The sequence below is a fragment of the Castanea sativa genome, chromosome 9 (assembly GCF_040712315.1).
Source record: "Castanea sativa cultivar Marrone di Chiusa Pesio chromosome 9, ASM4071231v1".
Classification (NCBI taxonomy): Eukaryota; Viridiplantae; Streptophyta; class Magnoliopsida; order Fagales; family Fagaceae; genus Castanea; species Castanea sativa.
In genome coordinates, this window is record NC_134021.1 from 19851441 (window position 1) to 19877985 (window position 26545).

Here is a 26545-nt window from a genome sequence, read left to right on the forward strand (position 1 = left end):
TCTATTGCATGGCATGTTTTGATAATTTGGTGTGTTTACAACTATATCTTTTATTTTGAATATTCTTCTCATTATCTTTTACTCTATATTTGTTATTCTCTCCCCAAAAAAGGTGATATACTCTCTCTCTCTCTCTCTCTCTCTCTCTCTATACACACACACACACACACACACACACACACATAGATAGATAGATAGATAATTCTTTCTTGCAACTATTGATACGTTTATGTGTTGTGTTTTTTGAGTTCGCATTACAAGTCCTTTCACTCCCTCATATAGTTTTGCTTTGATATTTATTTGAGTTAATCCTTACTTAGTTTGGAAGCGAGAGTTTGAGTTTATATCAAAACACAATCTACATGACTATCTTGAATTTAAATGTGCCTATCAATTATTTGAATAATATCAATTGTAGTTGTGATAATTTTTTAATATCATTATAATCATGATAATCTCTTTGAGAGGGAAAATTTAAAATAATAAATTTGAAACTTTAAAATTTTAGTTGTACCAAAAGTAATTAATAAAAATATAATTCATAATAACAATATTTAGAAGAATATTGTTCCCTTCAATCAAAAACACCAAAAGAATACACACGCACATGAAATATATACTGCACAACCTTAAAGAGAAACAATATTGTAATTCAGTACAATCATTATATATATACTGCACATGAAATATTGTTATTATGAATTATATATACTGTTAAGAAAAATATTGCTATTATGAATTATATATATTGCACAAGAAATATTGTTATTATGAATTATAGAATTAGAGGAAATGTGCTAAGCAAACATGAAATATATACCGCACAACCTTAAAAAGAAACTATATTGTAATTCAGTACAATCATTTAAAAAGATCATATTAAAACAATTTCCCAACTTTCGGAGTTTTTTGTAAATATTATAAGCTTTCAATATCAGCGTCCCCCTGAGAGAAGAGAATCTGCAACGGAAGACGAATGAGAAAACCCCTTGTTCATAGAAGACGAGTAAGTCATGAAAAAATCATCGAAACCTTCCCTGTGGCCAAATGTTAAGCCGGTGGAACCAAGACCAAGCGATGATAAGTCTGGACAAGGAACATCACCTTCTAAGTACTGCACAACTTGGCGCATGCTAGGCCTTGCAGCAGCCTCTGTATGAGAGCACATCAATCCCAGTTTCAATACCAACTCTAGTTCCTCTGCTACATAATTTGTACCATAATTTGGATCCCTTGCCTCCATAATTTCGCCTCGGCTCAAATGAGAAAACACCCAATCAACCAAAATCGAATCCTCTGATGGCCCATTTGCCCGTATTGGTCTTCTTCCACAAGCAACCTCGAGCATAAAGGCCCCAAAAGCATACACATCGGTGCTTGTTGTGGCCTTGCCGCTTCGAGTATGCTCTGGCGCAAGATACCCAAGAGTTCCAACCACATGGGTAGTTTGGGGATCAGTTCCATGGTCATATAATCTTGCAAGACCAAAGTCACCTAATCTACCATTCAGTTCACCATCTAGCAAAACATTACTAGCCTTCACGTCTCTGTGAATGACAACTTGATCCCATCCTTCGTGTAGATAAAGCAGCCCGGATGCCACACCTTTTATGACTTGAAATCTCTGGCTCCAACTGAGAGTGACCTGAGGTTGATCAAAGAGGTACTTGTCTAGGCTTCCATTGGACATGTAGTCATACACCAAGAGCAGTTCTCCTTTTCTTCTGCAATAGCCCAAGAGTGGTACTAAATTCCTGTGGCGAAGCCGACCTATGCTCACAATTTCAGCCACAAATTCTCTCATTCCTTGCCTTGATTCATGAGAGACCTTCTTCACGGCAATCTCAATTTTAGAGGTAGCTAGTACACCTTTATAAACTCTACCAAATCCACCACTACCCAATAGTTCTTTGTCCCTAAATCCTTTTGTAGCAATATAAAGATCTTTGTATTTGAATCTGTGAGGCCCATAGTCAACCTCCCAGTCTTCTAGCAATTCTGCAAACTTCCTTTTCCTTTTTATGACATAAACTGCACCTGAAATTGCTACCAAGACTAAACTAACAAGAATCACAGGCAATCCAATTGTCAAAAGTTTAGATCTCTCTTTACCTCGAGGCAGCTTGGGAAGTTGAGAAAGGGCAAGTTCTTGAGCCTTACCATTCATCTTAAAGCTCCAACCCAAAATATAATGGGAAGTTAGGAGAGAGCCAGTTGCGGAAGAGAACCCAACATACATGGTTTTGTTAATGATAGGTGAAAGATCACGGGATAAAGACAATAGTGGAAATTTGGGTTTTCCAACACCAATTGGAGCTAAAGTTACATTGAGTTGCTTCTTGACACCATCATATTCCACCCAAACTTGCATTGGGTTTCCACTGATAAGGGTCAAGTTCATAAAGGCACCACTGTCAGCATAATAACCTGCTAGAGAAGAATTCTCGGACACCATTCCATTTATGTCCACCCCAACATGGTTATCATTGATATCTTTAAATTCTGGGCTCTGGATTGTATCAAGCTCTACAGCAACGACATGATTGGTAGCATTACCATTGTTGGTCTCATTGAAAAGGCCAAGGTAAGTGCTTGGAAGAGCTCCTGGGCGCCCTCTTGTTGGAGAAATCACGAAAGCTATACCATGACCTCTTAGAGTTGGATATCCGGAAGCAATGGCAAAGACGAAAGTCGTAGAGAAAGAGAAAGCAGTGTCATTCAACGAGTTCTTGAAGCTTATTGGAGTTGTGTAGAAAGCATGACCCTGTTGCTGTTTGGTGTCGTTGGTGAGCCTCAAAAGGCCATTTGAAGTGATTATGGCTAAGCCATCTAGGCTTAGGTTGGCCGATGTAAAACCATTGTAGGTGAAGCTGGTATCTTGGGAGACCACTAAGCTTCCCAGGAGAGGCAACAGTATTAGAAGCTTGGTAAACATGGCTAATATTTGCAATTTACTCTCTTCTCACATTTCTTGGTTTCATTCTAAGAAATACAGGGTTGGTTTACAAGTGCCGGTAGTTATTGGGTGATGGAAGCCGTTCCTTAAGTAGCAGACACACAACAAAAACTATGGAGATATGGCCTCACAATCGCGGCTGCCATTCGAGAAAAACAATGGAAAAAACAAAAACGAGCCCATTTTTTGCCGCTTGGCATGTCACTGTCTTTTAGTTTTTGCTTCTGGGTCATGTTCTTGGTGAGCAAGTAGAAAGCAATTAATCTTTCACCTAAAAAAATTAGAAAGCATTAATCCTGTACTCCTTCCAGTAGCCTTACAAAGCCAATTCAACCTTGCATTATTGCTATCCACACTCCACACATTTTAAAAAATAAAAATAAATAATGTGATTGGTATAAAAATTAAAACTTTCGGGTAATTTGCAATCTTGTCAATTGGGATCTCATTGATTTTAAGAGGCCTCGGTGGTAGTAGAAATTATTGTATTAGGTAGCTATTGAGACTTTATTGATTTTAACTTTTAAGAAGTCTCTATTATAGGAAAGATTCCTTCCAGTAGCAATTAAACGTGTAACCATAAATTTAGTAATTTGAGATCATAAAAAATTATTTTATCTATTTTATTATTTTATTTTATAAAATACTTAATATAATTAGTTTTATTTTAATTTTTAACACAATAAAATAATATAAATAATATAATAAAATAATATATTTACTACAATAAATAATAACTATCACTAATAACATAATAAAATATTTTTTTTTTCACCTGTGCTACCATGTACAATCATTTTTAGTTGCGCAACTATAACCTTATGTTTTTTAGTATTAACAGTGCTAAAAAATCGTATTGCTAAAATAACCATATGACTTGTTAGCACCATGTTAATGCTCTAACAGGAGAGAAGGGTCATGTCTTGATGTGATGGGTCTTAGTGTGGGATCCATGGATGAGGCTCACCCTCAATGCAAGGAGGGAAAAGTCTACCCGAAAGATCTTCTAATTTTAGAATGCTGTCTATCTTTTCAATGGCGCAGTAGTTATACGGATTGAGATGCAATAATTGGTATAGTTGGCTGAGATTTAAAGTTGTAAAAAATAATTTTAAATTTTAATAATTGAATATAAAAAATAAGTAAGAGTATAAAAGTAAAAGTGAAAAAAAAAAAATTTGTGAAATGGTGAGGATGAATTACACAATGAAATTACTATAAGCAATTATATTAGATCTCAATCTTAGTTAGGATTTGGCTTCTGTCCAGTGGCCAGTTTTAGACACGTGTCGCCAATCCAACACGTCCAGTGGCACTGGCCACTGGACAGAAGCTGCACCCTCCTAGTTATACCTCAATTGATCTAGGATTAGTTTAATAGGCCATAATGGTAGGTAAATTCACAAAGATTTTTTTTTTTTTTAGAGAGAGTTTTAACATATGGTGTCTACACCAATCAGTTTTTAGTGTAGACGGGGATTGAACTCTACATCTCTTATACAACTATCAGAGATTTTACCAGTTAAGCTAACTGAAACCTATGAATTTTTTACTCTCTCACGTCAGTTTTTTTGTATTTGTTATTTTACATTCATTCATTTTTTAATTTTAATTTTTTTGTGTTAAAATGTGTATATATTTTTTCAGAATCAAGTGGGCATTGTTTACCTGTAAAATAGACGATGTATGGTAATATATAAAATGATATTTTCTGTAACAAGAGATGAGGGATGGTTCATGGTTGTAAGAAAAAAATAATAATAAGAAAAGAAAGGTAGCCTTGGTGCAAGGGTAACGTAAAACGTGTACGTGTTTTCTATGATAGAATGCAACGAGAATTCTTGTAGTTATTTAATTCTATATTCTACTTTTTTCTGTATCCATCTATTTATATTGACCCCATATTGAAAGGGAAGTGATTTTTTTAATTAAATAAATATATTCGGATAGACATGGTTGACTACGGAGATTTTAGAAAGACATATGAGAAGAAAGGAATCGAAGGATTGGAGAAAGAAATAGAAGGATGATTGAAAGAAGGAAGCCTAGAAATTAAAGAGGATATTTTAGGATTGTGATTAAACAACAATCGCTTTCACCCAATATTTCCCTTATATTTTAAAAGTGACGTGAATTTGTGTTTGATTTATTTATAAATAAAAAAGAAGAAGAATTGAATTTATGTTTGAACATCTGTAGTTTCGAATTTTGGCTGTTCCAATAATCTATATTTATATCTATAATATATATTATTGTTAAAGATTAAGCTAGAAAACCACTTGAGTTAAAAGAAGGTTTGAAATCAAGTACTTACAGAGCATTATGAATTTACGAGTATATTTCAAGGTAGAGACAAATGCTACATGTGGAGTCATATTAAGTATTTAATCATAGATAAAGTTTAGTTATAAAATTAGTTGTAGATTTTAATTTGTAGTTAAATTTTATCATTTATTCATATGTTGATCGGTTGTTCAATGAAGCTCTTGATAGTTAAGATGAGAAGCTACCTGGTTTAGATTGGTTATTCTAATTCTAATTGAAGGTGGTACGTTTTAGATTTTTCTAGGATTACTCTGCTGTATTGAAGGTGGTACGTTTTTCACCACCAACAAAATAAAATAAAATGGTGGTATGTTTTAGTAGGTATATTCCTATACTGGATTCTCTGCCAATACGGTACATTATGAAATTGACTACTTTGGTTCAAACCAAGGACATGGAAATTGACTACTCCTATTGCTTGAACCCCAATTCAAAACTTGCAATGATTTTGAAGAAATTTAGTTGTGTTTGACATTTCACCTCTGTTTAACTCCTTAATCTTCGTAGGTAAGCAATTATCATATACTAGCCAATATTCTAAGCAATGCGCAGAGCAATTTGAAATTTTTTTGTAATAAATTATCTTATGACCTATAAGGGTCATCATACTATTATTGATAGTCAAGGTTTTTCCATCAATGTTTAATCAAATCTTGTTGAAACTCAAAATTAAGAAAATTTTCTATTGAGCGCAGATAGTTTGAAATCTGCCAAATTCATATCTAGCAACACTATCTATTTTTTTTTTTTAAGTTTCCCAAACTAAAATGAACATGACCTTTTGCAATATGTACTCATTTGACAACCACAAACCACAATAGTTAAAAGTAATTCCAAGAATATATATATATATTTTTGTGCCCCTAAAAAGCTTTCAAATCTTCATCATACCACACTCAATTTGAGAAATTTGTTTTGCAAAATAGGCCTGGACCATATTAGTCCAACTTTGGTTCAATTACTATATCATTATAGTCAAATTTTGTGTAGTCTTGTTTTTATATGATTTTCAAAAATTAAAATGAAAACAAAGTAATTTATTTTGACGTGCAAAGTTAAAATTTAACCAACATTTAGGAAAATATTTGCAAGAAGAGAAATGATAAAAGAAAAAAAAAATCGAAGAAATGATAATTTATTTTTGATGTTCACTACTCATAGTTCAACTTTGTGGTGTCTTCAACTTGAAGCATAGAAATTCATTTAGATGTCTTATAATTGGTCCTTGTCACAAAAGACTAAGTCCTGTAGCCTAGATGTCTCCTCTACTTTCCAAAGAAAATAACATATGGACACTATAGAAGGCAACATCACAAACCTCTTACATATGTGGGTTAGATTTAAATCAGATTACATAAACTCCAACTCTAATCAAGCAACTCAGTGGCAGAAGAATGTTCTTTATAAAATTAAAGAACGATATATTTTATATAGACAATTGAAAGAACTATTTTAAGTACCTGAGACCAAGAATTTAATTTCTACAAAATAAAATAGCTTTCACCTAATGTGATAGATAACATGGGTTGATGGATTGCAAATGGATTTTCATATTGGTTATCTCTAAGAAAATTAGGGAAAAACATTAAAATCGGGGAAAAAGGGAAAGCCCTTGCCAAGTTGAGTCTTTAACTTTTCTTGCCCACGCTCCTACTTTCACATAAACATTAAAATCTGGGGAAAATCTTTGATAAAAGTACATTACAAAAAAATAAAAATCTAAAATAAATTGATACAAAATTGAAGGTGGAAGAAAACTACATACTAATTTGTTGGACATATATACTGTAGGAAAAAGTATACATGTCCATAGGTATTTATCAAACAATTTTCATGCATGTAATACAAATTTTCGATGGTATCCCCCTAGGAGTTTTTTTTTTTTTTGGAGAAAGGGGATGATTGGTAGAGAGAGAGAGAGAGAGAGAGAGAAAGAGAGAGAAAAAAAAGAAATAAAAGCTTAAGAGAATACAAAATAATCAAACCCTGAATTAGAAGGCGAAATCAAGGTGACCAAATCGTATGTCTAATTAGCTGAAAGGATAAGGGAAAGTGACTACATTGAAGTTCAAAAGGCTTAAATTAATCTTTTTGCATTTATTGCGTCAAATAATTACTGAATCCGAACCAAAAACCATTGTTTTCAAAGAAGCTGAAGAGTGTGTCTCTACTCTCTACTCTATAGTCAATCATGGTCTTTGCTTTCATCTACATGAATTTGTAATGTAATAAGTGGGTTTGGGATTTTCAAAACATTTTGTCTAATTTTCAAAAATAGTGAAAAGAACTTAATGAAAAGAAGTTAATGTGAAGTCTGCAAACTTAGAGCGCCACATTGCAGGACTTCATGCACTTTAACATGAGGTTTTTACTTTCAGGGGCAGTTTGATGCATTCGGGGGCCTAAAGCGAAAATTGAATTGAGACATTGTGTGTGTATATATATATGTATATGTATGTAGGGATGGTAAATCCAATATTACATGTGTATGTGCTTATTGGGCCAGAGGTCCAATCCGAGGATATTAAATGGTTTGGGAATGGGGAAATATCAACCCAAGAGGCCGTGTTGGTAAGTAAAGAGGTAAAATTTGTTTAAGGTCATCCCGGAAGGTTTTTCGAGGAGGAATCCTTCCTCGGCTAAATAAAGCCGAGGTAGGAAAGTGTTGCCCGACATCCAAAAACAATGTTCTAGGAGATCCTGTAAGTAAGAAAATGCATGGTGGATGTATAGGATAGGAAGAAGGGTTATGAAATATCCAAGATAAAGTTGCTATCACTACATTAAATACTCTGTAGCTAACCCACTGGCCGCATTAATAAGGAAGTGATGCCTGAGTATTAAAGTTCAGTCTTACAGCTACTTCCAAAGACTTCAGGGAAGGGCTGATGAGACAAGTATCCAAACCAGTAATCTGATCTATATGTGGAGGGTGTAGAGAGGACGAAGAATGATATAAAATGATGGGGAGACATTTAGGAAAGGGGATCAGAGAGAAATAGAGAAAACACTATAGATTGGATATTTTTGTAATCTTCCTTTAAGAAGAAAGAAATAAAAGAACTAGCTCCTCGGCTTGAGTCCAATGACAGTTTTTCATCAGAAAAACTAGCCCATCAATATTTTTTTATGATCTTGAGCCACTACCATTGTCAACGAAGCCCATAAGCAACTAGATTTAGAACCCACTCTCTATAAATTTATTGTATTAGACTCTTTGGGCCTATACCCTTTCTACTATTGGGCTTAGGTACAAATTGTGACCTTACAATTGGCGCCATCTATGGGAATATTGTTGTTTTATTGAGCCTAACATTCAACTATGGTAGGTTCGAGTCCTCACCAAGCTGAGTCTATGGGGTCCCAACGCCAAGAGCGTTTCCTCAATCTTGATTGAGGCAGAGACTGGGAGGGGAGTGTGCATACTGCCTATACTAGCAGAAGTCAATCATTGAGTGGGAGATGTGCCTCTCATGCAGAGCATGCTAAAGTCATGTAGCTTGAGATTGATCACTTGAAGAGGAAGCTACGCCATGAGTAGCGAAAACGAACCCCTCCACTTTTGACCCCTTTTCTAGCGATGATGGAGACAGCAGTTATAGGCCCAGATCGAGGACTCCCCCTAGTGAGTCATATTCGTGTGAAGGGGACAGCTTGCATGACCGCAGAAAGAAAAGTTTACCTTGCAAAGGCCTGGGAAACGACGCTATGAACAAGGTGTTGAATTAAATTGCTGAATCACCTTTCACACGCAATATTGAGGAAGGCAAACTCCCTCGGCGGTTCACTCAACCAACGTTCACCATGTACAATGGACGAACAGACCCTGTAGAACATGTGAGCCATTTTAACCAAAGGATGGCCGTACACTCCAAGAATGAAGCTTTGATGTGTAAGATGTTCCCATCTAGTTTGGGACCTGTGGTAATGAGATGGTTTAATAGCTTGGGGGCGGGTTTTATTAATTCTTTTAAGAGACTCACCCGATCATTTGGATCCCACTTTATTACGTGTAGTAGGGTTTCTCGGCCCTTGGACTCCTTGTTGTCTATGACTATGCGAGAAGGAGAAACTTTGAAAACATATTCAGACAGATATTGGTAGATGTTCAATGAGATAGATGGAGATTTTGATGATGTGGCAATAAGAACTTTCAAGGTTGGCCTGCTTGCTGAGCATGGTCTGAGGAAATCACTAACAGGAAAGCCGGTTAATAGTGTACGCCAACTTATGGACCGCATTAACAAGTATAAGCAGGTCGAGGAAGATCAACAATTGGGTAAAGGCAAGGGGAAGGTGGTCTCTCAAGAGAGGAGGGACCTCAGAATCCCAAAGAAGTTCAAAAGTTGATAGGGATGACTGCTGCTCCAAACCAGTTTATTTCTCAGTCCGCAGACAGATGTAGGCCTTTCTTCCAGTTGTTGAATAAGTGGAAGGGATTTGAATGGACCGAGGAGTGCGCTTTAGCATTTTAGCAGCTTAAAGAATATCTTTCTTGACCACCAATTATGTCTCAGCCCGAGGTGAATGAAGTTCTATTCGTCTACATTGTTGTGGCTCATCATGCCATTAGTTTGGTGCTGATACGGATTGATGGTGGTGTACATAGGCCAATTTATTATGTGAGCAAGTCATTACATGAGGCTGAGGTGCATTATTTACTGTTGGAGAAAGCTATTCTAGCAGTAGTGCATGCTACGCGTAATCTTCCCCATTACTTCCAAATCCCATACAGTTGTTGTTTTGACTCAACTTCCTCTTAGGTCAATACTTTGAAGCACCGACTACACGGGAAGGATTGCCAAATGGGGTACCATCTTGGGAGCTTTTGACCTCAAGTATATTCCTCGTAGCTCTGTAAAAGGCCAAGTCCTTGCCAATTTGGTGGCTGAATTCGCTGAGCCCTCGTTAGAAGAAAATGCCAAGATGTTGGGCATGGATGAAAAATCAGTTGGCACAATCTCCTTAAAGGAACCTCTGTTGTGGAAAGTGTACATGGATGGCGCTGCAAATCAAAAAGGATTAGGAGTGGGGCGGTTGTGATCTCTCCGGAAAGAATCGTTATTGAGAAATCTTTGAGGTTGAACTTCTAAGCCACAAATAATGAGGCCGAGTATGAGACTCTCTTGGTAGGGATGACCATGGTTCAAAGGATAGGAGGAAAGATGGTGGAAATGTTCTCGGATTCGAGGCTGGTTGTAGGCCAGGTCAAAGGGGAATTGGAGGCCAGGGATCTAAGGATGCAGGAGTATTTAAACTAGGTTAGACATTTACAATTAAATTTTGAGTCATTCATCTTAGTGCAAATCCCCAGAAGTGGAAATATCTATGCAGACTTTCTTACCACATTAGCAACGTACTCGGCTTAAAGTTTACCTTGGGTTATCCTGGTGAAAGATTTATGTAGGCCTAATGGGATGAATGAGAATGCAATTCGTGTTCATTATACTTGAGTAGGGCCTAATTAGATGGACTCTATTGTGCTGTTTCTTAAAGAAAATGTCTTACCTGAAAAGAGGTCCAAAGCTGACAAAGTGCGAGGAAAGGCTCCTCAGTTCTAGTTATTCGAGGACTAAAAACTGTACAAATGCTCTTTTTTTGGTCCATACCTGTTGTGTATACATCCTAAGGCGACCGAGTTACTATTGGAAGAATTACATGAAGGAATTTGTGGAAGCCATACAAGAGGTAGATCTTTATCTCACAGGGCACTAACCCAAGGGTATTGATGGCCAAATATGCAGAGAGAAGCACAAGAATATGTGAAAAAGTGTGACTAGTATCAGAGGTTTGCTCCGATTATTCATCAACCAGAGGGCATTCTTAATCCTCTGTCCAATTCTTGGCCTTCTGCTCAGTGGGGTTTGGATATTGCAGGACCCTTTCCGAAGACAACAGGGAATAGGAGATGACTGTTGGTTGGCACAGATTATTTCACTAAGTGGGTTGAAGTTGAGCCATTGTCAAATATCAGGGACTTAGATGCAAAAAAGTTTGTCCAAAGAAATATCGTCACCAGATTTGCAGTTCCTTGTACCCTCATCTTAGACAATGGCCTTTAGTTCGATAGCAAGGCCTTTAGGAGATACTGCTACAATTTAGGCATTATAAACAGATATTCCAGCCTTGTTTATCCACAAGGGAATGGACAGGCTGAGGGTGTCAACAAGGTAATAGTGAACGGGTTCAAGAAAAGGTTGGATGATGCTAAGGAAAAATGGGTGGAAGAGTTACCACACATTTTGTGGACGTATTGTACTACACCTCGAAGATCTACATGGGAGACACCCTTTTCAATGACCTATGGGGCTGAGGCTGTAATTCCTTTTGAAACTGGATTCCTAACATTGAGGACAAGTTCTTTCACTCCAGACAATAATGATGAGTTATTAGGAAGAAGTTTGGATTTAGTTGAAGAACGAAGAGAAAATGTCATGATTCAACTAGCGTATTATCAACATAAGCTCAAATAAGGCTATGATTCACATGTGAAGTTGAGGCCACTAGTGCCAGGAGATTTGGTATTAAGAAAAGTGTTAGGTACTGCAAAAAATTCAGCATAGGGAAAATTAAGGCTCAATTGGGAAGGGCCATATCGTATTATCTCGGTAGCAGGGATGGCGGCATATCATTTGGAAGATTTAGATGAAAAAGTTATACCACGCCTATAGAATGTAAATAACCTGTGAAAGTATTATTATTAATAAAAATTCTTCTTATTATATGTAGTTTGTAATATTTCATACTTTCCTTAAGTATCAAATAGAACCTTGGCTATGCCTGACTCCTCGGACCACATACCTTAGGTAAATTGATATTTCACAATATTTTTTGAAGTGTTAAACAGAACCTTAGTTATATCTGGTTCCTTGGACCATCTACTTTGGATAAATTAACACCGTAAGTTACTTTCTTTAAGTATCAAACAGAACCTGGTTATGCCTGGCTCCTCGAATCACATACCTTGAGTAAATTGATATTTCACAACATTTTTCTAAGTGTTAAAACGGAACCTTAGTATGTCTAGTTCCTCGAACCATCTACTTTGAGTAAATTAACACTGTAAGTTATTTTCTTTAGGTATCAAACAGAATCTTGGTTATGCCTGACTCCTCGAACCACATACTTTGGATAAATTGATATTTCACAACATTTTTCTAAGTTTTAAACAGAACCTTAATTATGTTTGGTTCCTCAGATCATCTACTTTGGGTAAATTAACACTGTAAGTTACTTTCTTTAAGTATCAAATAGAACCTTAGCTATGCCTGGCTCTTCGAACCACATACCTTGGGTAAATTGATATTTCACAATATTTTCCTAAGTGTTAAACAGAACTCTTTGGTTCCTCGGACCATCCACTTTGGGTCAACTAACGTCTAAGGTTGATCTTGATTGTGTTTAGCCATTCTGATCGCATATCTTGGGGACTCCCAAAATAGTGACCTGAACAGATGGGAGTTCATGAGCATCACTTAAAGCATTTGTAAGTATATCAAACCTGTCTATTGTCTGATCAATACCTGATTATTTCCTCAAGATTATTAGGTCTATAGTGAATGATGTGAGTGATTATTCTATTGTGATGTATGGATCTTGCAGTTACAAAGGCGTTTTGCTAACTTGATTGACTAATTAACTTTTAATTCTGGTGATTAATTAGAAAGGAATTATCATTTATGCAAATGACAAAGTTAGGCATATGTCATTGTCCTACTAATTAGGTACTAAGCAAAATAGAAGTCATATAAAGAAAAAATACAAGCATCATACACATAATAAAATTAAAAAAAAAAACTTGGCATTTTCATTAATTTAAAGCCTTTTGAAAAGGCAATTTACTTACAAGATATCTAATTACATTTTTTAAAAAAACTACTAAAGCTAAAAGAAAGAGTAAACAAGGGCAAGTCATGGCTTTGTCGTTATGATAAGGTTGCCCTTAGAAGTCTTTGAAGGTTGGTTAGGAGCTGTGGTGTCAGAAGCAAGCCCTTTGCCTTTTGAATCCTCCTTGGTGGTGATGGGAAGGGTCGCCAAGACAATTTCCATTGACTGGGTAGTTCCCTTCTCCTTAGCAGGCTCTTTAGGGCAGTGGGGGGCTAAGCAGCATCATAGGCCACCTCGTTAATTGTTTCATTTGGTTAACCGATGGCCCCAGGTTGCTTGACCTCCTTGAACTGATGTCCAGTGGAAGGAAGGGCTTCAACTGAGCTGTCCTTTCTAGCATCTGCTCCCTGAGAGGTAGCATCCGCCTCGGGGACAAATGGGGCAGAAGCACGGATGGCTGGGGGATAGTAGATATTTTTTGTCCTCTAGAGGACAGAAAAGGCATCAATCTCAGCCTAGGTAAATGTCTCATTCCACACTTGGAGGCAGTATTACCTACATACCTCCGAGTCCTCCAACCTAAGGTTTTCCTTGGTCTCAACCACACCGGCCTCATATCTATCCTGCTCGGCCTTATCCCTTGCCTTCTCGGCTTCTTCCTTAGCCTTTATTGCTTCTTCTCTGGCTTTATTAGCTTCCTTTTTGGCATTCTCAGACTCCTTCAGACTTTTATTGAGGGCCTCTATCTACTTCTTTGCTGTAGCATAATCCTCATCAGCCTAGAAAAGTTGTAACCGTTGAGTCTCGGCCTACCTTTTAGCTACATTCAGAGCTGCATCGGCGCTCTTTTTCTCACTTTCTGCTTGTTTCAGCTGGGCAGTGACCTCTTGCAGCTTCTTCTCCACCACCTCAAAGGTCTTCTGGGCATTAATGTGCCTGGCGTCCTCATCCTTCATTGCCCTGTGTGAGCTAATAATTATCTCCTCAGCCCTATGAGAAGATTGGACAACCTATTCACAAAATTAAGAAGGAACAAAGGGGCATAGTCAGATCAGAAAAACTAAGTATAAAAAAAATGATGAGTGTAAGGTGGAAGAGTTAGATAGCAATCTTACCATGGCAAGCTCCTTCTTTAACGTCATAAAGACCTCATGCTTCCTTATCTGCCTCAGCTTAGCCATATCCTCAGGCAGTAAAAGAGCTTGCTCTAATGCGTCAGCCACGCAAGCACGCAAGCAGCTGTTCTTGAGTTAGAGCTTCTAATGGAGGCATCAACAGTGACAACATGATCATCTAGGATCATGGCCAGAGCCCAAACTAGAGCTGATGCAAGGATTGAGACCTTAGCCCTTTTCTCCAATGCTGTTTGAGATGTGCGAGGCTGCTTAGCTCCTTTTTGTGGCTCCACTTCCCTAGGAGGACTACTTTTTCCCCCCTCTACCACGTCTTTACCCTTAGGCTGGTCCCTTTTCCTTTTGAGATTAGCTTGGTCAGTACGTTGGGGTTGAGCGAGTGGAAGAGAGGGAAGCTTGGACTGTTTAGACTTTCCTTGTTCTTGTCTCTTAGGGGAAGGAGATTTGGTTTTGGCTATCTTACTTGGCTCTTGATTCTTTACTTGAGCTTCCATTAGGTCTCGGAGACTTTGGCGGGGCTTGCATTCAATCAGCATTGTATCCGAAATAGTGATTTCTTCTTGCACAGGAATTAATGGTCCTCCAGATGAAGTGCCGAGATCACCAGCCAGATTTATAAGGGAAGTAGGTTGGTTGAAAATGTCGAATTTGTCCTCAGAATCTGAGACTTCAACGATTTCTTCCTCTTCCTTGATGATGGGTTGGGAGGAGGTCGCTTCACCAATTGTACGTTGAGGTGGAAGAGGTACTATAGGGATGCCTTCTAGTATGGGTTGTGTGATCAGAGTACCTCTGGGGATAGGAGTGCCCTCGGGAAGAAGGAAACCCTCAATAGTAACACTTATGCGGTGTAGGCGGGGGTCGCTGGCCTTTATGACACATTTCAGTGCTTGAAAGGTTTTGGATATAGAGGTATATCCAAAGATCAGATGCGCCACTCTGAATTGACCGTCGTTATGAGCAGATATCTCGGCTTTCAAGATCTTGTCCAAACTTGCTTCGTTGACAAGACTGAAATTCGGAATGGTGGTGTGTTTATCTGCAAATCATTAACGAAAAACAATGTTAATCAAAGGAAAGTTATATATACAAACATAAGAAGGAAATAAAGAGTAAGGGGGTGATTATGGAATGACTGACTTGAGCCTAGAACCCCACCTAGTATCCCTTCTCTCGTCGAACAAGGTAGGCCATCGTGCCACTCCCCAGACATGATCAGAAAATCCTTGTTTAGGCCTTTGTTGGAATCAATGAGGTATTAGATAAGCCTGACCTCGGGATACCTAGACTTTAGGTAGTATCCCTGCCCTTTTAGGTGGTAAAGGTTGTAGATCCAATTAACATTGTAATGGGTTAGTTCTAAACCCATCCTTTCGTTAAGTGCATCTACACAACCTAATATTCTAAACACATTCGGGACACACTGGGTGGGAGTTAATCGGTAAGCCCTAAGGTAGTCCCTAGTAATTATGCCCATTGGGATTCTTATTCCCCCCTCTATAAAGGCGATCATTGGGATTACTACTTCTTCCTCTTGCCTTTGCTCATGCCACTCTCCTTTGTCACACTACCTAATGGACACCCTCGGTGGAATCCTATACCGAGCTTTAAACTCCTCTATTTTTTCCTCAAAGTCTACCAAAGAAGATTCCTAATAGATTGACTCCTAAATAGCATATCCAAATTATAAGAAATCCCAGGGCGGCTACAATTGCAGAATTTACACCTTCCAGATTTGGATTTGTTCGAATATGTAAATAAATCGTGAAAATAGTCCAAGTAATAAATGCCCAAGTTTCCTTCAGAGTGTTCATACCGTCGTATTGAATGATTTAGGCCGTTTGATTTCTGTTCATATAATGCATACAACTCTAGTTGTTGGTTGGGCCGGTTCGATGGCTCTATACGAACTGGCGATTTTTGATCCCTTTGACCCCGTTCTTGATCCAATGTGGAGACAAGGTATGTTTGTTATACCCTTCATGACTCGTTTAGGAATAACTCATGGGGGCCTGGTCGAATTGGGAGAAGCTGTAGGTATTATCGCGGGTCAATCTATTGGGGAACCCGGCACTCAACTAACATTAAGAACCTTTCATACCGGCGGAGTATTCACAGGGGGTACTGCAGAACATGTACGAGCCCCTTCCAATGGAAAAATTAAATTCAATGAAGATTTAGTTCATCCCACACGTACACGTCATGGGCATCCCGCTTTTATATGTTATATATACTTGTATGTAACTATTGAGAGTGAAGATATTCTACACAAGGTCACTATTCTGGAATCTACCCATTTCCTAAGGAAGTTAGAAGGTATAGAAAATTGAAGAAAGAGAAGACAGAGCCGAGGAGAAAGACAGAGAAAAAAGGGAAGTAGATAACAAGAAAATAAAGGAGGAGATTTATGTAGACTTACACAGGACAGACCACCCTCCTCGGACTAGATCTTGGGAGCTGTGAAGGCACAAGTGGGATAGACAGACTTGCAGGTTCAGCTTATGAGCGCAAAAGTGAGATAAGAAATTGATTTAGACAATTTTTATATCAATGAGGAGCTGTAAGTGGGAAAATTCCGGCTCGAGTTTTGATAAGACCCATAACCGTTGGATTCATCTCACGCCATACAACATGGGGGACATACAGCTGTAAAAATTAAATTGTGGACATGTCTCATGTGTTGAAGCATTAAGGACGTGCCTTGAGCAGTTGAAAAGGCGTATGCGTAGTAAGATATGATGTATAATGTATAATGGGCACGGAACAATTATGGTGAGAGAGAGATCCTCCTTTCTTCCCGAGGAGCCAGAAATAAGAATCTCGAGGGGCTATTATAGGGACAATAAATCCAATATTACATGTGTATGTGCTTATTGGGTCAGAGGCCCAATCTGAGGACATTAAATGATTCGAGGATGGGAAAATATCGACCCAAAAGGCCGTGTTAGTGAGTCAAGAGGTAAAGTTTGTTCAAGGTCATCCTGGAAGGTGGTTCGAGAAGGAATCTTTCCTCGGCTAAATAAAGCCGAGGTAGGAAAGTGTTGTCCGACATCCAAAAGCAATGTTCTAAGAGATCCTGTAAGTAAAGGTATGCATGGTGGACATACAAGATAGGAAGAAGGGCTATGAAATATCCAAGATAAAGCTGCTACCACCGCATTAAATGCTCTGCAGCTAACTCACTAGCTGTATTAATGAGGAAGTGATGCCTGAGTATCAAAGTTCAGCCTTACAGCTACTTCCAAAGATTTCAGGGAAGGGCTAATGGGATAAGTATTCAAACCAGTAATCTGATCCATACTTGGAGGATGTAGAAAGGAAGAAGTATGATACAAAAGGAGTGGGAGACATTCAGGAAAGGAGATCAAAGAGAAATAGAGAAAACACTATAGATTGGATATTTTTGTAATCTTTCTTTAAGATGAAAGAAATATAAGAACTAGCTTCTTGGCTTGAATCCGAGGACAGTTTTTCATCATACAAACTGTCCCATCAATACTGTTTTATGATTTTGAGCCACTACCGTTGTTAATTAAGCCCATAAACAACTAGATGTAGAACCTATTTTCTACAAATTTATTGTATTGGGCATTTTGGGCCTATACCCTTTCTACTATTGGGCTTAAGTACAAATTGTGACCTTACAATATATATATATATATATATATATATATATATATATATATATGTGTGTGTGTGTGTGTGTGTGTGTGTGTGTGTGTGTGTGTGTGTGTAACTTTAAAAAATTTAATATTACTTAAAATCTATTATCTTGTTTTAAATGCAAAATTACTAATTAACATTAATCACGAATAATTATATTTTAAGGAAAATATATAGACAAAAAATTTGACAAAAATTTTCACATCTATTGATGTGGTAAGTAAAAAAATGATGTCAGTGGTAAGTGAAAAAGTAATGTCAGTAGTAGACCTAAATGAGAACTAGTAAAAGTTTGTCAACTCAACTATTATGAATTTTTTTTTTTTGTATTGCTCCTTTTTTTTTTAAGTGTTATATTTACAATATTTTCAAAACAAATCATAGGTGTTAAGTTGTTATTAGTTTTAATTTGAACCCACCACTAAAATTACTTTTTTGTCCACCAATAATAGCTAGTAACAATCTACCACTTAGAATTTGTTGTGAAAATGTTGTGAAAATAACATTTTTTTTCTTATTATTTTTCATTTGATAAAAAATTATTTTATATATTGGCTAATATATATATATATAACCGAAACTTTTGACTTTTTATTGACTTCTTTAGAGCTTACCACATCATTATCATTTTTTTAAACAAAATTATTTTTTTAAAATAAAATTATTTAACATTTTTTAATTAACAATATCAACTTCAACCAGAGGATGGCTAATCTTTGACATTAATAGCCAAAATCCAAACTTAACAGGGAGTGAAACTCTATCTCTCTAACAAGTCCAACTTAAATTCAAATTCAAACGTTTGTTTCATCATTTAAAATTTAGACTCGTTAAAATTTATAACTTATTACTTTATGGTTTGTGTACTTTTTTCTTTTTCTTATATTTCACTTTTGAATAGTCATATATATTTTTGAATTGTTTCAATAACTTAGTCTTTAATTATATATCTTTTTGAGTTTTTTGGAAGTTTTAACATCTGAATTTGTATTAGTTTTTGCAATATTTAAATATGTTTAGTAGATTTCAATGACTATATGATGTATTATTCTTTTGAAGGTAATCAATTTTTCTTTTATATTTCTCTATTGTGTAATCATATACATTTTGTTTTGTTTCAAATATTTAAAGGAAGTAAATCTTATAATTCTTTAATATTTTTTGGCCTTTTAAAAGGTTTAACATCTGAATTATTCTTTTGATGGTAACACATATATCTCTTATATTTCTCTGTTTTGTAGTCACACACACACACACACACACATATATATATGTTTGTTTCAATAATTTTTAAGCAGTGAATTATCTGATTCTTTAATATTTTTTAATCTATCAGAAGTTTTAATATATGAATTTTTGAGTTATTTTTTTTGCATTGTACAAAACTGTCTGACAAATTTTTTGTAAACTATTGCATGTTCAAACAATGACTTTTAATTAAATTGTAACACACATTGAATTCATACAAAAACAAATTATGTAATGGTGTAATCTCTTAATCAATTTAAGATTTTATAAAATTATTTTAATTTACCTCATAAATAGGTAGGTTCTCGTGTATAGCATGGGTTAGCGACTAGTAAATACTATTACAATGAGATAAATAACCACATTGTTTACTGTAGGGGTATTGGGCCCAGCAATTTATGAAGGGCGGCCCAACGAAGTCTTTTGGGCTAGAAACCCAAATCCGAAAACATCAAAATGATCATGGAGTATTTTAATGTCCCAAAACGTCCGAGGAGTAGATTAGTCCTCGGAATATTAAGTCGAGGACACACAGTATACGTGGAGGACAATAAAAAGAGCGGTGGAATGTCTAAAGTAAAGCTACTACCACCGCCCATACATTAAAAGCTCTGTAATTGATACGCTGACTGATAGAGGGAAGGATGGGACCTGAGCATAGAGCTTGGAACTTGGTCCCTAATCCCAGCGGGCTTTAGGGAAGAATGGATGGGACAAGTATCCGAAAATCAGGATTGCAACCATAAAGTGGAAGATGTTGAAGAGAAGGAAAGGGATATAAATAGAAGGGAAGGCATACGAAGAAGGGGGAGGCTTTTTGAGAAAGAAAAAGTGTATGATAATCAATATTTGTATCTAAACTTGAGAAATACTATTAGAAACTATCCTCGGAAACAGTCCGAGGAGGAATTCTCAGTCTTACTCTTTGCAAACGATTCTTTGTTTTCTTCCATTGGGCCCAAAGCCCGTTCTTTTTGTAATTGTCTAAGCCATCCTTGAAATCTAGATTACAAACCCATCCTCTACAAATTCATTGTGAAGAGAGGCCTTTCAAGCCCATTTCCTCCCAGTCGTGGTTTGGGAATTTGAATTGTGTCCTTACATTTACAATTTGGGGGTCTTTTTCTACTTGGGGACTTTAACTGACAAGCTGAGAGCCTCATTTGCCTACACTATAGAGCCAACCTTGCTTGCTTTTGATATTGATTTTAAGAGACAAAATGTTATAGTTGAACTCAAATGCTCTTTTTTATTTATTTGAAATTATAACATTCTAACCAAAAATTTTTGAAATTAATTTAATGTACAAATCTTCTTGTGCATTGCAGTGGTTTGTGACTAGTATGATTTAAAATAAAAACTTTTGACTTTTCATTAAATTTCTTTAATATTGACGCATGAACTTTTGAAAGCCCACAATTTTTTTTTTATACAAGATAGAATTCTACTCTAGTCTAATTTAAGTGTATATGTGTGTGAAGCTCCCTCCTGAAGACTTGATTCCTGGCCCTTGCCCCCTACACCCCACAAGTACTTATACTTGTGAAGTGACCATCGCACCAAAGGTGTATGGTGGTTGAAAGCCCACATTTTAAATTCTATAAATATTGCATAAATCATCTTATATTTATACACTTCATTAGTTATAATAATAATAAATGCCTATTGATAAGTAACGTAATGATTAAATTCTTATTTTGAAACATTAAACTGTGAACAAAGATCACGTTTTGTTGCACTTTCATGTGCATATGACATGATATTCAAACATTACTCTTGGAGCACCTTTAGTAGACGGTATCGGTAATTATATAGGAATAGGTATTACAACGAATACAATAGAAAAATTCTTAGGTGTTCCTAGAGTACAAAAAAATGGTGCTCCCTCATCTCACATTTATGGTAGACTCCACCATGAATTTAATGAGTGGATCCTACCATAAATGTGAGAGGAGGGAGCAGCATTTTATTTACTCCAAGAATACCTAAGAATTACTCATACAATATGCTGTAATGTAATATTACTATTCATTTATTTGGTAACAATATAATTTTAGAACCTTGAAAATAATGGAATGAAAATATTTTGATTTTTAAATATCTTACTCATACAATTATCTTCTTAAAAATTGTTATTTTTTTTTTAATTTGAGAGATGTGTTATTTTTTTATTTTTTTATAATTGTTAGATGTATATGGAAAGTTTGTTTATTTGAAATTATATTAAGTTTTGAAATTATTGCACTTATTAAGGAATAGCTAATATAACTCTTTTAAAAGAAGAATAATTATTCCTCATTTTGAAGAATAACTATTTATAAAAAATGACTATTTCTTGTAATAAAGTCATAATCAAACTAAAAAAATAACAAAATCATAAGAATAATTATTATATTATAGTATCTATTACAGTCTACCAAACATGCTTATTAGAGATGTTAAGAGACGTTACAATACTATAAATAATTCCTTAAATAATTCCTTTGTTTTGGTAGATGTATTGAAGCCCATTGACTCTTGAAGATGTGAAGAGATGTTTCAATAGCTTTAATAATTCTTCTGTTTTGTTAGATATGTTACAACCCATTGGGCCCAGACTAGTTATAATGCCCAAACCTACACTTGTAAGGCCATCATTCCTTATAATACTAGGACCAGTTTAGGACTGGTTTATAATGCTACAATGTGTAAATTTTTTACATAGGAATGAATACCATTTACAAACACGTGGAAGTGAGTAGATCGAAACTCGATCTAGTGGTATTGTGACTATTGTCGACTACCGGTTTCAGGGTCGACCCCACCATTTTAGAATCTTGGTGGCGGTTTTGAATTTTGAAGCGTAGGGCGATAGGTGTATATGATTTTCAGAGTTGTCACCGATTATGAAATTTCTAAGTATGATTAGTTGTCTAATATATTTTATTTCTTAATAGAGATCCTAAGGGTACTTAAAGCTAAATTAGGAAACAGAAACATGTCTCGAATCAAAAGATATGTACTTAAAAGCTCAATTATGCATAAGAAATGTGTTAGGCACTCAACAACACTCATCTTTTTACCTTATTTTGAATCATTCCTAACGTTTATCACTAGAAAAATAAATTGAACAATTGGAATTTGTTTTTGAAAAAGCTTGTCTGCAAATTACATTTTGAAATAGCTATAAGTGATTTAATTTAAAATTAATACCGTTAAGCTCGCTTCTTTAGACAACATTAAGCAAGCTAAAACTGCAAATTAATCTCTTAGACATTTTTCACATGCATAAGATAACAAAAACCACAATGGCTATATTCGAGGAGGAGAAGTTTGTTGTAGTCATACAAAATGCAATATTGTGTACAAGAAAATGATTTTGAGAGTAATTACCCACAAAACCTTCACTTTTACAAATTTTGTGAAAGAGAAATGATATTACAACAGGAGATGTTAGCTCATCCTTCAAAGGTACTGAGGTTCACTCATTGTGAAACATGCTATATTATTAGTTTAGCACACAAAATCAACCATTTGCATATGAATTTCTTGGATTTTTTTTTCCTTCAAGTCAAAAACTTCCTTGGAAGGTTTTCAAAAAAATCAAATGGAATCTCACAAGGGTTTTTTTTTTTTTTTTTTTTTCAAAAAATAAAAAAAGAAAAGAAGAAGAAGAAAGACTTTTCTGCTAAATTTTGTGTCACTGGTCACTAGTCACTACCTAGTTTCCCCTCTGCCTTGGAGAAGGGAGTGAGGCGAAGTAGAAAGAGAAGCAAAACTAACACTTCTATTTCTGTTCATTGTGGATGAGAACGAGTTCATCTTACCAAACGAGGAAGATGCAAATGAGTGCACAAAATCATCAAACCCTTCCACATGACCCTTCCCATTATTGAACTCACTTGGGGCTCTCAAATCATCCGAGATGTTAGCCTCTCCTTCCAAGTACCTCACCACTTGTCTCATACTAGGCCGTGCCATTGGTGCATTATTTGAACACATTAGCCCCAACTTCAACACCACCACCACCTCACTCTCATCAAAATCACCATTCAACCTTGGGTCCACCACAGCAAGTAGCTTTCCTTCAATGAACCTGTCCCAAACCCAATCGACCAAGACCAACTCTTCCGGCATCGCTTTGGGCTCAATGGGCCTACGCCCACAGGCAACCTCGAGCAAAAGTGCACCAAATGCAAACACATCTGAACATGTTGTGGCCTTGCCTGTTCTAGGCAACTCTGGTGCAAGATAGCCTAACGTGCCAACGACCCGAGTAGTACCTGGGTTCGACCCGTGTTCACACAATCTTGCTAGTCCAAAATCGCCTAGTCTTCCATTGAGCTCATTGTCTAGTAACACGTTGCTAGCCTTAACATCTCTGTGAATCACAACTTGTTCATAGCCTTCGTGTAGATACAAAAGCCCAGAAGCAACACCCTTTATGATGGTGAACCTTTGCTCCCAAGAAAGAACTGTTTTTGGCTCATCAAACAAGGAATTATCTAAGCTCCCATTAGCCATAAAATCATACACAAGAAGAAGATCATCGCGTTTACGACACCAACCCAATAATTGAACCAAATTCCGGTGGCGAAGTCGACCGATGCTAGCGATTTCCGATACGAATTCACGCAAACCCTGTTGGGATTTGTGGGAGATTCTCTTAACAGCAACTTGGGTTTTTGAATTCGGAAGCGTACCTTTGTAAACTAGACCAAAACCACCACTACCAAGTAGTCCTTTTTCTCCGAAACCATTGGTTGCTTTCTTTAGTTCTTGGTAAGAATAACGATGTGGGCCTAGTTCGAGCTCCCAATCTTCGACTATGTCGGCGTTCTTAATCTTCCTAAACAAGTATATAGCAACGAAAATTGCAGATAGTGCAAGAACAATAGCTGAAACAGAAATACCTACTTTTAGAGCTGTGTGCTGTTGCTTCTTGAGTCCAGGTAGTGAAGGCAGAGAAGAGAGATCAAGAGCTGGAGCTTGCCCATTAATCTTGAAGCTCCAGCCCAAAACGTAGTGTGAGCTCGCAAGCAAACCCGTCGAAGCAGAGAAGCCAACGTACATGGATTCTTGAAGGATTGGTGAGAGATCTAAAGGAAAAGATAGGATTGGCTTACTGGGTTTTGCAGAAAATGGCGAAATGGTAACGTTGAGAACATTTTGAACTGAATCGTAGTCGATCCAAGCTTGAATAGCTTTCCCACTCTTGAGGTTAAGGTCTTGTTTTGTTGAGTTGTCGGTGAAGTATGCTGCGGTGGCTGAGGCATTGGAGGTTAAGCTATTGATGTCGATTCCAACATGGTTGTCGTTGATGTCTCCGAACTCGAAGTCTTGGACAGTGTCGAACTCAACTGCGAAGAGATGATCTGAGGAATTTCCCACATCGCTAGGATTGAAAAGGCCAAGGTACTGGCTTGGATGAGCTTGTATATCCTTAGTGGTTGCGATTGTGAAAGCAAGGCCGTGGCCTCCGAGCTTTGGATACTCGGGGACTATGGTAAAAGCAAAAGATGTGGAAAAAGAGAAAGCTTTACCATTGGTGGAGTTCTTGAACTGAAATGGAGAGGTATAGAAAGCATGACCCATTAACCGACCGGTCTCGTTGGTTAATTTAAGAATGCCAGTTTTTTGGATCTCAGCGATTCCATTTAAGGTTATGTTGGTGCCCACATCTTTGAATCCAGCAAAGAAAAATTGGTTAAGCTGGGATGAAACAGGGATTGAAAGGAAGATAAGAGAAAAGAACAATCTAAGAAGTGTGGCCATGTTTAGGAAGAGAATCTTAAGGCATGTGAATGAAATGGGCATTAAGATTTTTGAAAGGGTAGGTGAGTTTAGAATTTAGTCATTTACTATGAGGGAAGTGCAAGAATGGTAAAGCATGTGTATTTGATAGCACTAATTGTAATGAGGGTTGTGTTTAATAAAAGGTTGGCGCAGGAGATTTGAATTTGTGATGAGTTTCTAGGAAGTTCGTAACCTTAAGACAGCAATTGGTCACATTACATGGGCACACAGTTTCAGATGATGAAGTGGGAGTAAATGGTAAAAATGGAATTGGAATGGGATGGTATATAAAGATGGGTTTTGATTTTGCAGCCGGAATCCTATATCATTGACACAGTAGAAGAGAACAGAGAGCTCTGGATCTCATCCGAGCTCACAACTCAACAATTATGAGCACGAGAGACAGAGGCGTCTTTATCTTAGTAAACTGAGCAGGACACAAAATTGTGACGCCTAGGCGGTGTCTTGTTCTCTTTTAGTGAGATTGGCAATTTTGGCCCCCTATTCCTGGTTTCGTTCCGTGTAGGTTTTTCCTAACCGTAAAGGTCGTGGAGTGGGATTAGGCGACCTTAGCCTAACATGACGGGAATGAGTTTAGATTTTTTAAATTTATTATGGCTTGTTTTGTGTTAATAAGGGTTAAATTATAAATTTTTTATACTCTAAAATTTAACTATTTGAAAAAATATATTATAGCTTATTTTCTCAGCCTCTTTTTTCTCTTTAGTAAGGTTGAAAATAAAGTAGCAATTTTAACATTTTCTTTCTTTTTTATCTGATGTCATGGAAGTCTGAAGAAAGTACACACGATACTTTCTTAATAAACAGAAACTAAACTGTTAGTTTCTGGTAGTAAATCTCAAATCCACGAGGGGTTTCCCTGAATTCACAAGAAGATAAAAACTAGAATCCACCAGAAGAAAATTTGACAAAACGTATGTGTTTATTGATAATAATCTCCTTGCTTCTAACAGTTACAAAACATATAAATACTAAGAAAAATGTCTAAAACCCTAATTCACATTTATTATGTGATTAGGTGACAAAATTCTAAAATTTACCAAAAATGGCAAAATGAAGTTAAATGCAGAATCATAAACTATTGGCCTTAAGGGTTATCCAAAAACAAGCGAGACCTTATTCTAACTTTTAAGTAAAAAGTTATTAAGGAAACAAATATTACTATAAACGGAAAAATTACAATTTTCGGGGCTTAAATGAAGGAATTCGTCATTTTCAGGGGTACCTCGTGGCAATGCAACGACTGTTGCTTAGAAGGCCGTTTCGCTTCAGCTTGCCAAATTTCATGCAATTCCGACTATGAGACCCATGATTTCAACTAGTGCCTCTGAATTAGAGCATTAGCATTTTGGGGTGTAAAACTCTCCAAATTGCTATTTTACAACCACACAATCAAATTGAGCTTTAACCGAGTGGGTATTGTTAAACAATTTTTAGCAATTATGAACAATAAATATAGGAATCATTATAGCTAAGTTTGTAAACCTAAAATATAGTATTTTATTGTGTAAATCGAAAGCAAGCTTTTACCCTCTTTTTGGACCCAAGGCTCACCTCGGTGGGCCAACCTGGGTAGAAGACATTGTCATGTAGGAAT

The 26545-nt window shown here is 36.6% G+C and overlaps 3 protein-coding genes across 3 annotated transcripts; 1 reads left to right on the plus strand and 2 right to left on the minus strand.

The window, feature by feature from the left end:
* Window positions 1-724: 724 nt before the first annotated feature.
* LOC142609679 (L-type lectin-domain containing receptor kinase IV.1-like) lies at window positions 725-3214 on the minus strand. The gene has a single exon (XM_075781333.1). It carries the CDS (start codon window positions 2933-2935, stop codon window positions 935-937), a length of 2001 nt encoding a protein of 666 aa, XP_075637448.1. The 5' UTR covers window positions 2936-3214; the 3' UTR covers window positions 725-934.
* Window positions 3215-10422: 7208 nt separating this feature from the next.
* Window positions 10423-11754, plus strand: LOC142608879 (uncharacterized). Its single transcript, XM_075780537.1, has 2 exons — window positions 10423-10529; window positions 11397-11754. The coding sequence occupies exons 1-2, from the start codon at window positions 10423-10425 to the stop codon at window positions 11752-11754; spliced, it is 465 nt and encodes a 154-aa protein (XP_075636652.1).
* Window positions 11755-22459: 10705 nt separating this feature from the next.
* LOC142608884 (L-type lectin-domain containing receptor kinase S.4-like) lies at window positions 22460-25389 on the minus strand. The gene has a single exon (XM_075780543.1). It carries the CDS (start codon window positions 24946-24948, stop codon window positions 22849-22851), a length of 2100 nt encoding a protein of 699 aa, XP_075636658.1. The 5' UTR covers window positions 24949-25389; the 3' UTR covers window positions 22460-22848.
* Window positions 25390-26545: the final 1156 nt, after the last annotated feature.

Bases quoted from the DNA above. Each gene is read 5' to 3' on its own strand.
- LOC142609679 (XM_075781333.1), bottom strand. From the start codon at position 2,935: ATGTTTACCAAGCTTCTAATACTGTTGCCTCTCCTGGGAAGCTTAGTG.
- LOC142608879 (XM_075780537.1), top strand. From the start codon at position 10,423: ATGGTTCAAAGGATAGGAGGAAAGATGGTGGAAATGTTCTCGGATTCG. The intron at 10,530-11,396 runs GTATTTAAACTA...CATTATAAACAG, and splicing joins AGGGATCTAAGGATGCAGGA to ATATTCCAGCCTTGTTTATC.
- LOC142608884 (XM_075780543.1), bottom strand. From the start codon at position 24,948: ATGCCCATTTCATTCACATGCCTTAAGATTCTCTTCCTAAACATGGCC.